We start from the raw sequence: 16,225 nt of genomic DNA on the forward strand, positions 1-16,225 counted from the left end.
AGGCCACAGCCGTGCGCTGCTTGGACATGAGCGCCTCCCGCAACAAACTGGCCGTGGTGGATGAAAATGACACATGCCTGGTGTATGACATTCACACCAAGGAGTTGCTTTTTCAGGTGAAGTCTCAGGGAGTGCCCAGGACATGGTCTTTTGATTAAAGACCCTCCTGTAGCTTCCCGGTCCTTACAAGAGGTGCTCACACTCTGGCTTTCAGGGTAGTCTCTGAGAGGAGCAGTGAGGTGTAGAGGTGCAAGGGCCAAGCAAGGGAGCAGAGTCAGAGAGGCCCCAGGACACAGCCTGCCCCTCACACACATGAGCTGCAGGAGTTGGGTGAGCCTTTTTGAACTTTGGTTTCCTTACAAGTAAGATAGGCAAGTAACATCTTATAAGGTTACAGTGAGCAGTAAATGAGTAATAATAAAGCTAAGTGGGGCATGTTGTAGGCTGCCAGTGCATGGGTTAATGGGATGATGATTCTTTTGAAAAACTCTGCTTCTCACCTACATAGAGGTGAGGCCGCCTGCATCTATAAGTGACCGAAGACACAGTAAAGAAACAGGACTAGTTTTGTCATTTGAAAGAAGAAGAGAGATGGAGGAAGCTCTCCCTTCTACAAGGAAGCTCTCCCTTTGCAAGGATGCCTTATGAGCCAGCAAACTATGAACTGTTTTGAGAATACGTGTTGGTTATAAATCATTTGGTCCTGTAGTTGGAGGAAGTGCGTCACTGGAGAAGACAGCCCCAAAGCTCCATGCCCAATGCCCAGCTGGCTTTCTGATGGGCTTAGTGCTGCTCTTTGCCTCTTTAGGGCTTTGTAAGTGGTCAGGGTGTATTTGCCTGAAGCAGGTTTCTCCCACAGCTAAAACCTTACCTGCCTGGCTTCCTCACCACTATAAGTTTCCTAGTGTTATGGGCAGATCCTGGTCCCCTTATCAGAGCTCTTCTTTGTCCCGGGCAGCAGAATCAGCAGGGCGTAGGGGTGCTGGAGTAGGGAGGTACCTCTGTCAGTAGGAAGGGGCTACCTGGCTACCACTAACCCTAGATGACTCCCAGTTGATAGCAACTCCTAGTTGATCCCATCACTAGGAAGGCAGTGGTTTAGGGAAAAGAAAGAGCATAGGCTTTGCATTCAGACAGACCTGGACTCCAGTCCTGCCTTCCTCATTTAATGTGTGATCCCAAGCAAGTTAGTACACCTGAGTTTTAATTTCTCCTTACCTCTAAAATGGAACTAGTAATTACCCCCTTGCAGAATTGCTACGGAACTAAACAAGATACAGTAGTGCTTCATTCAGGGCCTAGCACAAAATAGGGTCCTCACTGTTACTTTATCCAGCCTTAACACTACCCTCTGTGGGTAGGTTAGCAAGTCTCCAGTTGTGAATCTGTGTCTGAGTCTAGAACCATATAGGAGTGGAAGGGTATGTTTCCTTCCCCATCCCACTGAGGGTTTTGTAGTAGGTTGGGGAAGATAATTCTCAACCCTTGCCAAGGGACATAAATATTCCCAGCTATCTTTTTCTCCTCTCCACTGCTTCTGCCCCCTGCAAATAAAAACAGCTATGTTGTTTTTTTCTCATTATAAAAGTAAACCACGCTCATTTTAAAAGATTTAGACATTGTAAAAGATTCTAGGCAGACAGGTATGAACATCTGCTCATCCCTGGAGCTCAAGAGTTTAGCAGATTTTGAGAGGAGATGTTTTACAGCGTGTAAAGTGTAAATGTAGAAACAATATATTAATTTTAAAAATAGCTCACTGCTCTTTTTCTTATTAAAAAAAATAGATGTTCATAACCAAAAGAAAATTTTGGACAAAGAAAGAACATAGAAAATAAAAAGCACCCCAATTTCACCTGCTGAAAAATGATTACTGTTAATTATTTGGAATAAATCCCTTTCAACTTTCTTCTATGCATAGCTATGTGTACTCATTCTTTAATAGAAGTAGAATCCACTTTGCAGATTTACTCACTTACCATGTAATGATTAATATTTGGGAATAATAATTTTTTTTTAAAGTAATGCTTGCTTATTCAAAAATTTCAACATCCAAAAGTACATAGAGGAGCTTGCCTCTATACCTCTATCCATTTCTTTAGATCCCCTTTTCCTCCCTTTCCCTCTATCCCAATGTTAGCAGATTAGCATGATTCAGGCTCTAAAAAGAGAACTTGACTGAATGTAGGAATGGTGCCAAAGTCCAAGGTGATAATCACATGATCCTCACCATTTCTGCCCCCCAGGAACCAAATGCCAACAGCGTAGCCTGGAACACGCAGTGTGAAGACATGCTCTGCTTCTCAGGAGGAGGCTACCTCAACATCAAAGCCAGCACCTTCCCAGTGCACCAGCAGAAGCTGCAGGGCTTTGTGGTTGGCTACAATGGCTCCAAGATCTTCTGCCTCCATGTCTTCTCCATGTCGGCCGTGGAGGTGCCACAGGTAACCTGGGGTACCTGTCAGCTCTCAGGAGTGGCAGGACAGACAAGACCAGGAAAGCTAGGCCCCACACTGGTTCTTTGAGGGAGGGGATGGTGAGGAGAGAAGGAAGAGAGAGAAGAATGGCAGCTGTGATGTTATAGAAGACACTCTGTCCTTACCCTAAAATCCTGTCACCACCCCATACAATCTGTGTGTCTTTGGGCAAACAGCTCAACCTCACTGAGCCTCCATTTCGGATCCCCTTTTCCTGGTAAGGATGGAGAGGGATATCCAGGGTTGTCTGTCAGCAGACAGAGTGTCTCTTACTGAGAGCCATGTGTGAGGCAGAGTAGAATAAGCCAGCAAAGCTGGGAGTCCAGCAACCTGTATACACAGGCTCATGAAGGGGGTGGTATGTGTTAGGAAAAGAGAAAATGGGTGGGAGGAGGTATGGGAGCGAAGGTCTGTGAGCCAAAAAGGGAGGATGGGACTATCTGCACAAGTCCTTCAAACTAGGAGAAGGTCAAGAACAGAAATGGGAGGCTGGAATCTGGAGCCACAGAATGGGAGAGGGCAGAAAGAGAGGAGAGCAGAGATTGACAACCCATGGCAGGGCTGGCCTATTTACAGCTGTCCCAGCTGCCTGTCTGTTCTGCAAGTGAACTGTACCCACTGTAGAACTGTCATAAAATAGAGATAAACACCAAGGTGAGACTAGCCCTCAGAATCTCATCCTCAAGAGAGAATCACTTATAAAACATTTTGGAATATATCTACCCAGACTTCTTTTATATGTATATGTAATGTATGCATGATATACAATTATGAATATATGATTTCATATAAGCATTTTAAAACAAAAGTAGAATTGTACTGTAAATACCGTTTTGTGATTTTATCTATAAGTATTGCTCCTATAGGTGAAACCTCAGATTTATTGTACTTACTTTACTGAATGTGGACCATAAATAAGAGAGACTTAATTATCTTTCTCTATCTCCATCTTCTGATTTAACCTAACATTTACATATTACAGACTTATCACTTTGTATGGATTATTAGTTTTCAACTAGTGATCTGACTTTTGTACTCAGCAGTGTACTGGGAACATGGCTCCATGTCAATATAGTACATGTACTTCTCTAACAGTTTTGAATCCAAAGATGATTGTAGATTCACATATAATTGTAAAATATCATACAGAGATCCCTTTTACAACTTGCCCAGTTTCCCCCATTGCTAACAGTTTGCAAAACTGTAGTACAAATTTATCACCTGTATTGGTTGGTACATTCACCTACAACAACCCATGAGATCCCTGGTGTTGGATAACCCTTTTATTATAACCATACTGCTTTCCCTGCTGCCTCCCTCTCAGCCCCTCTGCATTGTTTTCAGTGGCTGCTTTTTTGTCTTGTTTTGTGGCTCTTCCACAACTTGCTTATCCAGCACCTATTAGACATGCTGTTTGCAGCATTTTTGCTATTGTAGATAATGAATATCTTTCTAACTAAGTCTTTGTACCTATCCCATCTTAGCTTCTTGGTATAAATTCCTAGAAATGAAACTGTTGGACCAAAGGCTATTTAGGCTACATTTGAAAGATTTTTAATCACATTTCCAGATTGCCTTTCAGCTAGGCTACATCAATCTATTCCCTCCACACGCCCGCCTTCCCTTACTCTCCCTAGCTTGGCTTCTTGTAAAGGGTAGGACTGGAGTCCATTTCTTCTCTTACGCTGATGACATCCTTGTTACTCATTGCTGCCAAAGTTATTAGTGCCTGACACAGAGCAGTTCATTCAATGTTAGTGGAATTCAGACCTGAGGAAAGAAAAATAGAAAGCAAGAGAAAGAAGAGAGAGAGGCGAGTGGAAGTAGCTGCAGGAAGAGGAGCGAGAACAGCCCTCATAGTCTGTTTCCTTGCAGTCCTCATCTGCTCCCCATCCCACACCCCGGCACCACATCCACCAGAAACCCAGTCCTCCTAAATCTTGCCAAACAGACTATGCTGATTGAACGTTCTCTCAAGACTGCCATCCTAACCTCAAAGATAAATGCAGTTTGCCGCTCCCTGACTTTGGCTGCCCAAGAGGAGCCAAAGGGGCGGTCCAGGGCTTCCTCTGCCAAGCTATTAAGATTCAGAAGCAAGAGTCTCCCCATGGCTGCACCAAGGCCATCCTGCTGATGCAGCAGGTCAGAACTGCCAAGGGTTAGGAAAGGCAGCCTCAAAACAAAGGCTATTTATCTGTTGCTTTTGCCTCCAGCCATCCTGTGGGTTTGGCCTGGAGAGGAGGGAGAAAGCATCAGACCCACTCTGGGGATTTCTGGTTTCCTTTCGAAATTTACATCATCTTGTGCAAGAACAAGGGGTTTGTCAGGGCTGCCAAGTAGGGCGGCAAGCCCTGGTGGGGTTTCTCAGGGCGGGTGGTGACTTCATGCTTGGAATGTAACCTCAAGATAAAGTAGAGCTCAGAGGGCATTTGTTCAGTTAGGGTATTTTTAAAACTCCCGTTCTCAGATTGTGCCTCCCAGGCAAGCCCAAAAGTTAACCATTTGTCAGATGCCCAATTCTGATGAGCCTGTTCTAGTCCTGTCCCACCCTCATGGGGCATTCAGCATGGGGAGAAGTCGTACTGTTTAGAAGAAGTACTGGCTTCGAGTTTGGACTCTGCCACCTAAACCAGCTGTGACCTTGAACAACTTTCACTCTCTGGGGCCTCACTTCTTTTCTGTGCAGTGGGGTTAAAAATACCCATCTTTCAGGTTTTGTGGGGTCCGATTCCTATTATTATTGTTATTGTTATTGTTGTCATTATTATTAACAGTCTTAAAATAGCAAACACTCCAAAACAGAACTAAATTGGAACAGAGGATACTTGCTAAAGGAATTTAGAAAGGGAAGCTCATTGTGCATGAGGAGTTTGAGAAAGCTTCTAGGAGGTGGTGACACTTGATCTGAGCCCTGAAAGGTCTGGAAAGGCAGAGAGGCGCAGCGAGGGTGTTTCAAACAGAGGGAAGTCGGGGGTGGGAACAAGTCTAGAGAGTTTAGGAGATGGTAAGGAGCTGGTGCTGAGAAAATATTGTGGAAGTGATGACCATGCTCACTTTTTGCTCAGCACTTTATCATTTTCAAAGTACTCCTCTTGTTTGCCCCATGGTAGCCTGTGAGCTGGACAGGGCATCTAAACAGAAGTTAATTTACCCCAAAATTTACATAGCTAGGATATGGCAGAGCCAGGCCTAGGTTCTAGCTCAGCTGCTCCCCCATCAAAACCCTGCTGCCCCCTGAAGTAAGGTAAAGTGGGTGGGGTGAAATGGTGGGAAAGATGAGCACATCTTGCTATCAGAGGGTAGAATGGCTTGAAAAGAAAAAAATTTCCTCCAACTCTAAAGCTAAAAAAATGAGACAGGAAATTTCTAGGATAAAGGCCCCAAATGGAGAAAACAGCACTTCCAGCTCCACATTTGGGAACCATTAGCACAGAGGTACCGACTGATTGATCTCTACTGCCCAGGAATTCAGGAGAGATGTAGTTCCCTTCAGCACACTGACTGGACTAAAACAAGAGCAAGGCCTCTTGTTATGAAAGATGCCCAGGTCCAGCTCGGACTTGTGTACACACACATACACATCTAAGAGGCAGGAAGGATCCAAGAGCTTGGAGTCATGTCACCCCAGGCTCTAGCCCCAGATGTTCCATGTATGTGTCCTCAGACAAGTCATTTGCATTCCCTGAGTCTCAGTCTCCTGGGCTGTAATTAGGGAATGATAATACCTACAACACAGGGCTGTAGGGACAAATGTAAGAGCACTGTGTAAACCTAAGAAGAGAAGGAACTATTCACAGATATCACAGCAAGGTAGTCCCACTTGGAAAGAGGGGTGGTAGAAAGGTTCCCAGCACCAAGGATCTAGCAGAGGTGTGTCTAGAGTCTTCCTGGGTAACTTGGAAAAAAATCACGTATTTTTCTAGGAGTAAGAAGCTTTCTTGGCCCTATTTGTAGGAGGTCTTCCCAGATTCCTTCCTCACAGTAACACTGTTCATCCCTCCAGCAAATGTAGACTGTGGGCCTGCTAAGGGAGGTCAGTATAACCCCACTGTTGCCCTCAGGTTGTACCCAGGCTTGTGGGGAGACAGGCTTATAATTATAACACAACCAGAGATCTGGACAAAGGGCAGAGGAAGCTCAGACTCCTTTCCTTGAGGGGTCAGTGAAGACTTTCCAGAAGAAGTGACATTTTAATAGGGCCTTGAAATCCAAATATGTACTTTCCAGAGGGAGAGGAGGGGCAAAGACATTTCAGATGAGGGTGACATCTGTGGTGAGGCAGGCCTGGAGGTGGGGAAAGCCAGTGGTACAGGGAAGGCTGGGCATGAGATTTGTGCTGCTGAAGACAATAGTTCGACTATGAAAGGGGGTGGCAGAGTGGAAGGCATGTAGGGCAGGCTGGGATGTGGCTGAGAAGGGTACTGGTTAACCCTTGAGCATTGCTCTGCAGGCCTTCGTAATTAAGTTGGTATATACATCGGGAGACAGGCTTTCCATGAATTTGACTCTTTCCATTGCTCTGAAAACAGTCTTCTTTCTTTTTGATGAAATCCTGCAGTCTGCTCCGATGTACCAGTATCTGGATAGAAAAATGTTCAAAGAAGCCTACCAGATTGCTTGCTTGGGCGTGACAGACACTGATTGGCGTGAGCTGGCCATGGAAGCTTTAGAAGGATTAGAGTTTGACACAGCAAAGAAGGTAAGCATCTAGTCCGCATAAGCTAGAATCTGATCTTTGAAGGGTCCCTTGAGGAGGCAGAAGGGGGTCCAGGTGACAAATGGAGAAGCAGATGTATCATGCAGTGGACTTTGGAGTTAGTCTGATCTGGTTTGGGTCTCAGACAAGCCACCTCCTACCTGTAAGCCTGAGGAAGTAACAGCCTTTCTAAGGTTGCTCATTTGTAAAATTAGGGTGATGATGAGCCCCGTCCTCACAGAGTTAGAAGGATCTAATGCAATAATTCCTGTAAAGCTCAACACAGGAGAAGCATTCGGTAGATTCTAGCTGTCACTCTTATTAGCTATCATTTACGTAAAGCACCTAGCTAAAAGCCTGGAGCATAATAGGCACTCCATAATCGGTAGCTTTTGTTATTGGTACAAGCACTTATTGGTATTAGGCCATTTATTACACAATGCTGTTTTTCTTGGCATTCTACTAAGTATGGTGGAAGAGATGGTCGAGCTTTCTGATTCTGACAGTAATGCCACTCCCTACATACCTTCATGGCTTGATTCATGGCCTTGATTCATGGTGTCATTTCCTGGCTCAGTCTATTAAAACTACAGAAATGGCTGAAAACATTTGACCCTTTCCACACATTAGAAAAAGCCCAGCTATGTCTCTGAGTTGGATTTCCATCTGGAACCCAAAGTGTGGAAAAAAGAAATGACGTCCAACCCCTCTCCCCTATTCCTCCCTTCTGTCTTTATCTTCCCATAGCCAATTAATCAGACACTATTTTGCCCTTACTACTGAGCTGGGAAGAATGAGGTTGCGGAAGTATGTGATACCACCCCCCATGCTAGGTCAAGGCTTGTAGGCAAGAAAAGAGAGAAGACCAAAACCAGACTAGGATCGAGACGCCTGGCTGAGAACCAGCTCTGCCATGCACAGTCTGGATGGCCCTTCAGTCTTCCCATTTCTACGGTGGGGATGGTGAAGACACTAACTGCCAAGTCTGCCTGACAGTGTCATCACGCTTAACCATAACTTTGTAAAAGGGATTCTAAAACTAGCAGCGGTTGTACAAATGCTAACTATTATTAAAACAAGTAAAATTATAATTATGAAATAATTATCTGTGTTATATTTTTCGATCTACTGCATCAGAAAAGTAGTAATAGAGGAAGGCTTTAAGAATTCAGAAGAGGGAGGAAACATTTCCATGGAGGGGACTTCCCTCTCCTGCCCCTCCCTAACATTTCAGGAGGGATGAAGAGCAACAAAGGATTCCTAGAATATGTTTTGTTTGTTTTTAGCCTGAAATGAAATGAGCCAGCAGTACCTAGCACAGTGTTAAGAGCTCAGCAAATGTTTGAATGTATGAAAACAAAACTGAACTTAAATTTGTTTAACACCCACTTCCAATTCTGTATCCCCCAAAAACACTCCTTGAAAATAGAAATTATTATATTAAAGCCACAGGATTTTGATCATAGACTAGAACTTGATCATTTTATACAAATCCCTAATCCCCAGCCTTTCTCGTTCTGCTTTACCAAGTCATTCAGGCACACATGAGGTGGAGAGCTGTTCCCGGCGATAGACCACTGTTCCCACTAGATGGCAGTGGAGAGCTGCTTTGTGCCCAGATTGCTGCCCTGAGCAGAACTGCAAATGCTTCTCTGTTCCCACATTTCCCTCCACTGAAGTTATTCACCGGCCTTGTGACTGACCACGACGACCAGTGCACCCCTGACTCTGCAGAATGTGTCAGGGCTGAAGGAACTTGGAAACAGATTTCTCACAGTGGTGGGGAGGAAGTAGCTCCAGGGCCCTCACACCTGGGACTAAGACCTAGAATGCTCCTTCTTTCCTTTCTGCCCCTTTGCTAGACATTCCAGATTTCCCTCTCATGTTGCTTTACAGAAGCCCAGACCTAGAAGATAGCTTATAAGACCTCCACCAAGGAACACAGTTGCTCCTAGCCCTCCATCCTTTTTCTCATGTGATACCTGCCTTACCCTTTCAAGGAATTCCTCTTCAAGAATACCCATTTGCCAAGTTCCCACTCTGTGATGCTTTTTAAATCCTGCCTTTCACTACTGCCTGTGCTCAGACAATGAATCTGTGTTCTGCAGGGCACCTAGTTCATGTTTGTATAGCTCTTATCTCAGAGAGATTTAATGATCTGTTTAATCCGCCTCTTTCCCCTTTTAGAATATGAGCCCCTGAATTGGGGATGGGGACAAGAGCCAAGTCATATTCACCTCTGGGTCCCCAGCCCTGTCAGATGAAAAGATGAAGTCACATTGTGGTCCCCTGTGAGGCAGCGAGAGGCTTGGGTGACTTGCTCATTTCCCCAAGTCTTTTTAGGATGGAAGATGTTAGCCAGCTAAGTAGAGGCTGCAAGTGGCTAGGGCTGTCCTTTTACATTTCATATTCTAAGGGCTCCTGGATCTGCTGCCTCCTGTAGGTATGTGTCAGCCCATGAAGATGAGCCTGACATGGTGGGTTATGGTCCTCTAAACCCCTTGCAGAATCTGAAAGCAGCAAGAGGGTTAGGCGTCAATCTGCCTGAAGAGGGATGCCTAAAAATTTTTAGCAGCCTATAGTTTAATGTTTCTGGCTTTACTGTGAGTCCAAGACAAGAATTTATGCAAGAGTTTGCATAAATTCCAAGGACTTGGAGTGATTCATTCTCTATCTCCCCCTTCCTTCCAGAAACCATCTTTATTCCTTCTCGACTTTCCCCTCCTCCTCTCCCTCAGTGACAGTACTGTGGGCTCTGGGTGCCCTGTGTTTATGCAGTTGTTAAGCATAGCTGTCTCCTGCTTTCCATCCAAGTCGCCAAGATGTACATGCAGTTTCTCCTCAGTCATTTCATCTTCCCCACCTCCGCTCTGATGCCATTGCCTCAGAGTATGAGACTGGCTTGTTCTTCCCTTTTACGTAGAGATTCCTCTAAGCAGGCACCATCGCAGACTGCGGTATCATAGTCTCATTTTACCTAATCCCAAAGTGATTGATGCAACCAGGGCTTCTTCACTCCTCTTTGTACGGACTAATCCCGAGGATAAAGCCATGCCTTACTGGGTGGTATAACCCTCCTGAACACACAGTGATTAATCAATGCTTGCTTCTTTCCCTTACTTACCGACTCGCTTTCTAAAGCTTGACCTCCCACCCCGCAGCCAATCACCCACTTTTGAAGCCCAAAAGGTAGCTGATTTTATTCATTTATTTCTTCCCCTGTAGGCCTTCACCAGAGTACAAGACCTCCGATATTTAGAGCTCATCAACAGCATTGAGGTAAAGATGAAGTGTTGTTCCTTCTCAATAAAGCATAGACTCGCTGTCAGTGGTTTACAGGAAGCTCTTCAAGCAGCCGAGAGCCTTGAGGACATGTGAACAGAGCCCACTGGTGTCTGGGTATCAGGGCCACAGCCTTGCTCTGGGGTGGGGGTGGGGCAGAATGCCATGTAGGGGAAGACGGCACCTGGAAGCAAGGAGTACATTCTGTCACTTGGTAGCTGAGGGAGGCAGATGGGTTCCTAATCTCTCTGAACTTTGGTTTCTTGTCTGTAAACTGGGACGAGACCTACCTCTCAGCATTGCTGAGAGGATTAAACAGGTCCTCAGTAACTGGTTAGTAGCTGGTTACCATCCTCTAGGGCTTCAATAATGTGCCAGTGTAGAAGGCATTTCTCAAGTGCCCATGATCTACGCCCCACGTGTAGCAATGGGACCTGGGGATGGAGGTCTGAATTGGGTAACCGGGAGCTCTGGAGCCCTTCCCTAGTCCACCATTCCTTTCTGAGAACACCATCCTCATCATCCAAACCCAAAAAGGGCTGGGTGGGCTAAAGAGGCTGGTTCTACGAGCACCATTTGCTGGGTAATGGTAGACTATATCTTAATTCTTGTGTATTTTAGAGCTGTCTGACTAGTCTGTAAAAAGGCATACATATTTTTTCTCCTGAACAGATTTATTGTGAGGCCATGGGAATGTGAGATACATTTGAATTCCCATATGGAAGCAGTGAGGAAATCAGCAAATGCCTTGTCCCTTCCATTCACTTCAGCATAATAAACACCTGTTGTGGGCCAAGCCTTGTGTTGAGCCCAGTGGGCAAAGAGCTGAGTGAAAGAGAGGCCTGCAGGAGCTCACAGCCTGCTAAGCATAATAATTGCTGCCATTTGCTGAGTGCCTGTTCTGCCCAAGCATGATCAATGTGTACACTTTTAAGTCCTTACAACGACTTAATGAGACAGATACTGTTCTTATCCCTATTGGATAAATAAGGACACTAAGGCTCAGAAAGTCTAGGTCATGTCTCCAAGGCTCCACAGGCAAAAGCTTGGTTCAAATTCAAAGCCAGTTCTATTTCCCAACCTCATGCTATCTTTAGGCCAAGCCGCTATCTAAGAATTTGCTTTGGCACAACCAACTCACACACCCATCCCTCCCCCAGCACCATCATAAGGAGTGTCTGTGTCTTCCATTGCTTACTTACCTGTAGGGTGAAGGATTTGTTCAGAGCCATCTACCCATAATACCCAGTATGGCTTATGATCAGGGGTGACATTTGGGAATCAACTAATCTGGATCTAGGGGCCCTAATCTAAAGCCATGGGACATGATTTTTCTCTATGCACAGATAACTGACCTCTCTGAGACCCACCTCATAATTTACCAGGTTTTACTGAGTTCCTGTCTTACTACTGTCTCTTCTAGTATGCTATGAGTTGGGCAGTCAAAGTAAACTTGTAAGAGTCGTTTGTTGAAAAAAAGTAAAGTGCCTTTGAGTGATCCATTTTGGCTGCTCTAAGGCCTTAGTTGCTTGCCTCTAGGCATTCGGCATTATTCCAGAGAACTGAGGTTCCTAACTAGGCTCCTTTGATAGGTGAGATGTAACTGTACTAATAACAGGAAGAAGAGAATCTACCCATATGGCTTCACACATACTGACTATATGAAAATCATTTTCCTTGATCATGGTTGATCTCCTGTGGCCTGGAATGGATATGGCCTAAATTCCATGCCTAGTGAAACCTATTTCTTTATCTCACTGCGAGACTTTAAGTTATTTCCTACAGTTAGGTATTAGTTTATTTGGCTGATTAGCTTAAACTATGTATGGTTTTCTTTTTGTTTTTTAAAATTATTTCTGTCAGTGGGAAAGCATGTTGCCTCCAGCTGTTAAAACTTTCACCAGCTTGTCTGGGAGTTTGACTCAATGTCTCATCTTCCTCCACTGCGATACACTTGCTAGAAAACAAGCAAAAGGAAACTGCTGGAGATGAGAGATTGGGTGCTATTGAGTGTTTACAAATACTTGAGCTGTAGACTAATGAATGTTCCCTAACACAGGAGTAGGGAGTGTGTCAGTTATTTCCCTTCATCCTCAGTACTGCGTGTCTATGGGTGCACACACACATGAGTATGTGTACATTCATGCATGTCCGTGCACGTATAGGTGTGTTAGCAGTCATCACTTATTTCTAAAGGTGGTGGTATGTGGTACAAAGAGCATCTAGACTCAGACCGAGTCCAAATGCCAGCTCTGTGTGACCTTGACCTGCTCCTCTTCTGATTCTTAGCTTCCCTCAATGTGACACTTGGGTCACAGTACCCACCCTTGGGTCCATGTGGGAAGTAGTAGTGAACACTCAGCATGTGGCATCACTCACCTTCACTTTAGAGACAGGAACATAGTAAGGCTTATTATCTTGTTTCATTGGTCTTTTTCTTAGGAAGAAACCCTAAACTTTCTCCTTGTCTGCCACCATCATGAGTCATAACTGGGCCAAACCAGGCCTGGAGACTTGAGAGATCTTGAAAACTTGGGGGCCACCAAGGAGTGGGCACTTCACACCATCCTAAGTATGCAGTTGTTTTCTTGGAAGAATATACAAGAAAGCAGCCCTGAGGAATTTCCATTAAACAAACAAAAGTTTGCACCTCTTTTGATCTTCACTCATCTAGAAAAAAAATCTGCTTTTGTTGTCAAGCATTCCCACCAGAAACCTAGGTGAGAGACACAACAGCCCAAGAGCCAAGTGTAGGTTCCAGTAGGAAGGCCCAGGGACTTAACTTGAAATAGCAACATCTAACCTTTGTAAAGGCTGCTTCCTGCCATGGCTGCAGAGGCCATTTCCTGTGCTTCTAATTTTTCCAGGAGAGGAAGAAGCGGGGAGAGACCAACAATGACCTGTTTCTGGCAGATGTGTTTTCCTACCAGGGGAAGTTCCATGAGGCTGCCAAACTGTACAGGAGGAGCGGGCACGAGAACCTCGCACTTGACATGTATACTGACCTTCGCATGTTTGAATATGCCAAGGTAATCCCCCCACGTCCTGGGCTAAGCTGCCACGGGAACGCACCAGTGTCCTGACACTGCGGTGTCGAGCTGCTTGCCCCAAGAGGTGGTGCAGACAAAAAATAACAATGGCCACAGTGGCCTCAGAAAGGGAGTGGGCAAACTGGTAAGCAAAGGAACTGTCCATGGCCTGTGATCGAAGCTGATCTAAAACTGACCCGCCAGGGTGACATCAAAGGAACAGGATATGGCAGTTCAGACCTTTGTCAGTGACAGAGCTGGAGGGACTGAGTCTGAACCAGCAGAATCCCTTCATTAAGTGTTCAGGGTTCAAGGCATCAGGGCTGTCTCCCACAAATTCTCTTAAATCTTTGAAGCTACCGAAAATCAGTGTCCTCAGGCATGAGCAGTTCTGCCATCCTTATACAGGACAGTGTGGTTCACTTCAGCCAAGGTTTCCTAATCACCTGCTCTCTAACTGGTACTGGCCTTCTTACTGGTTCATGCAGATGCCATGACAGAGTCCCTGCCCCAGTGCTTGCACAGTGTGCCTCCCACCGCCTAGGCGAGTACAGCGTGGCTCCCACATCATCTGCATTGGTGATGGTGGAGAGTTCCCCTTGCATTTGGAGGGCCCAACAGATGTGGATATGTGAAAGAGATTTTCCTGGAGCCAGTTCCTGATGGCTTGTGTGAGCATGAGTCCCACAGTAGATCCCAGATCATCAGGACACTTGCAGTTTAGCTTAATGGAAGGTGAAAAGAGCCTTGGGCACATCGAGCAACCAAGGAGATGCCTTTGTTAACCTGCCTTTCCTAGTAATGTCAGAAAGGGCTTCAGAATGTTATTAAATGAGTCATCAGCCACAACCAATTAGTGGCTATTAATGGCAATTATCTAGCTCACAAGTTCAAATGGAAAATCCTCCCCATGTTTTTTCTGCTCTTATATTCCTGAAGGTAGCTGCAGTTCTTTTATCTTCCACCATCTGTGAGGTCCTGGGGCTGGAGGTTGTGTCTAGGTCACTGTGATGTGGCCCAGGAGTTTCTGGTCATTGATACCTAGACGAGCACCTGGTCCCCAGCCTGTCTCTTCACCGTGGTGGTTCTTTCATTCTATCCCTCAGATCTAGGTGCTTCAGGTTCCCTCATTTTGCCCTCTTCAACTTTTTTACATGCCTCTTGTACTCCCAATACACATATACATGATGCGACACTGCATTCATACTGAAAACACCCAAATCAGTGCATTTCTTTCTGGGGATAACAAATTCAAACTAAGGCCAAAACTTAAGCTAAAGGACTGAATCCTAGGGGTAGAATTTAGGCATTAGACGAGGTTGGCTGTGGTTGTTCTTTGGAACCTCTGGAAACTCCCAGTAGGCAGCTGTCCTGCAATCAACAACACTTCACCTTAACACCCAGAGAGCCAGTGTGAGTCCTGGTCCTTCCTAGGGATGACTTGGGGAAAAGCTCTTGACTTTGCTAAGACTCCATTTTCCTCTTGGAAAGTAGCATAGCTGCAGCTCAGCTTAGTTCTGAGAATTGCACAAAATAATGTATGAGAAAGCCTTTCACAAAGGCTAAGCTGTAAAAGGTTAGGAAAATGAGGGGCCAAGCGTGACCACAGAGTGGCTGTTCTTCAGACCTCCCTCTGGTCAGCCTCACTCCTGCCCCTACATGGAGGCCTCTCCTCACACTTTGGGTGGGCTTCATGCACCCATAGTCTCCCACCCAGAAATACAGCCCATTTACACACTCCATCTGGTCTGCCTCTCTATGAAGGTAAATACTCTGGAGGTTGTTTTTGGTTGTATTTTTTTTAAATCACAATTCCAAGTAGCTTGGTTTCATTTCAATCCCCTCCCCACCCCCCAATAGTTTGAATTTGAGAAAATGTGTACATACACATTATGTCGGGGGTGGGGGGATACAGTACTTATTAACATGGCATGTTTTTGTTTATTTGAAAATTGCTTCCCAAGATTCAATCTGGTTTTCAGAAAATTTTTAAATTACATTCCCACGTACGAATAAATTGTATGCTTCCCGGATAAGTGACATGTTTATATGGTGATAAAGGGAATTATAATGCTCTTAACTCTTATGTAGTATGTCCTTATCAAAATCACCAAGCATGAGAACACTGTTTAGTCTCATTCATCACTCAGCACAGCCTCTTTCTGTCCACTCCAGGGCAAAGTCTTTACCATGGCCCCAGATAATGTGTAAATTAGCTTCATGGAACCAAAGAACCTTTGAAAAAACCCAGTTTGTTGAGCCTTGAAGGAACCATTTAGACTCAGCTTCAATTAGATCAGAGCTCCTGAAACTGGGCTGTTGGGCTAGAGGAGGTCCCTGCAAGCCTGTGAGCTGTGTGCCTGGCTGGTCTTCTTGTTGACGACCCAAATGTATGGCTCACTTTTGGTTTCTGACCCTTCTTACTACAGTCATGTGACCCCAAGTCCACTGAGCAATCACTTTGAAGGACATTTTTGTTCTCTTATGATGCCTGTTTTTCCCAGCTGCTAACCTCATTTAACCAACCAGGTTAGCAGAGTTTCCAGCTTTGCATTGGCATAACAAGTATGTGTTATAGTAGCTGCCAAGAGTGAAGACTGTGTCTGTAATGGCCTAAACTAGTAACCTTCAGATAGTGCTGCTTTCCAAGCCCCTTCTCTTTTGTGAACTCCAGAGGGACCAAAGGCCAGTGAGGTGGGCCTGCCTTTTATCGGATCCCCAGCGTCAGAGTAACTGACACT

The 16,225-nt window shown here is 45.2% G+C and overlaps 1 protein-coding gene across 2 annotated transcripts in view; it reads left to right on the plus strand.

Moving 5' to 3' along the window:
- Positions 1–16,225, plus strand: part of IFT122 (intraflagellar transport 122) — a 66,865-nt gene that overhangs the window by 30,687 nt on the left and 19,953 nt on the right. For both annotated transcript variants that reach the window (XM_006917644.3, XM_006917645.3), the window contains 5 exons: positions 1–116; positions 2,247–2,444; positions 7,036–7,176; positions 10,399–10,452; positions 13,323–13,484. The exon at positions 1–116 is cut by the window's left edge and continues 13 nt beyond it. In XM_006917644.3, the coding sequence (XP_006917706.2) occupies positions 1–116; positions 2,247–2,444; positions 7,036–7,176; positions 10,399–10,452; positions 13,323–13,484 (671 nt within the window). The remainder of the gene's footprint in view (positions 117–2,246; positions 2,445–7,035; positions 7,177–10,398; positions 10,453–13,322; positions 13,485–16,225) is intronic.

The sequence above is a fragment of the Pteropus alecto genome, unplaced genomic scaffold (assembly GCF_000325575.1).
Source record: "Pteropus alecto unplaced genomic scaffold, ASM32557v1 scaffold75, whole genome shotgun sequence".
Classification (NCBI taxonomy): Eukaryota; Metazoa; Chordata; class Mammalia; order Chiroptera; family Pteropodidae; genus Pteropus; species Pteropus alecto.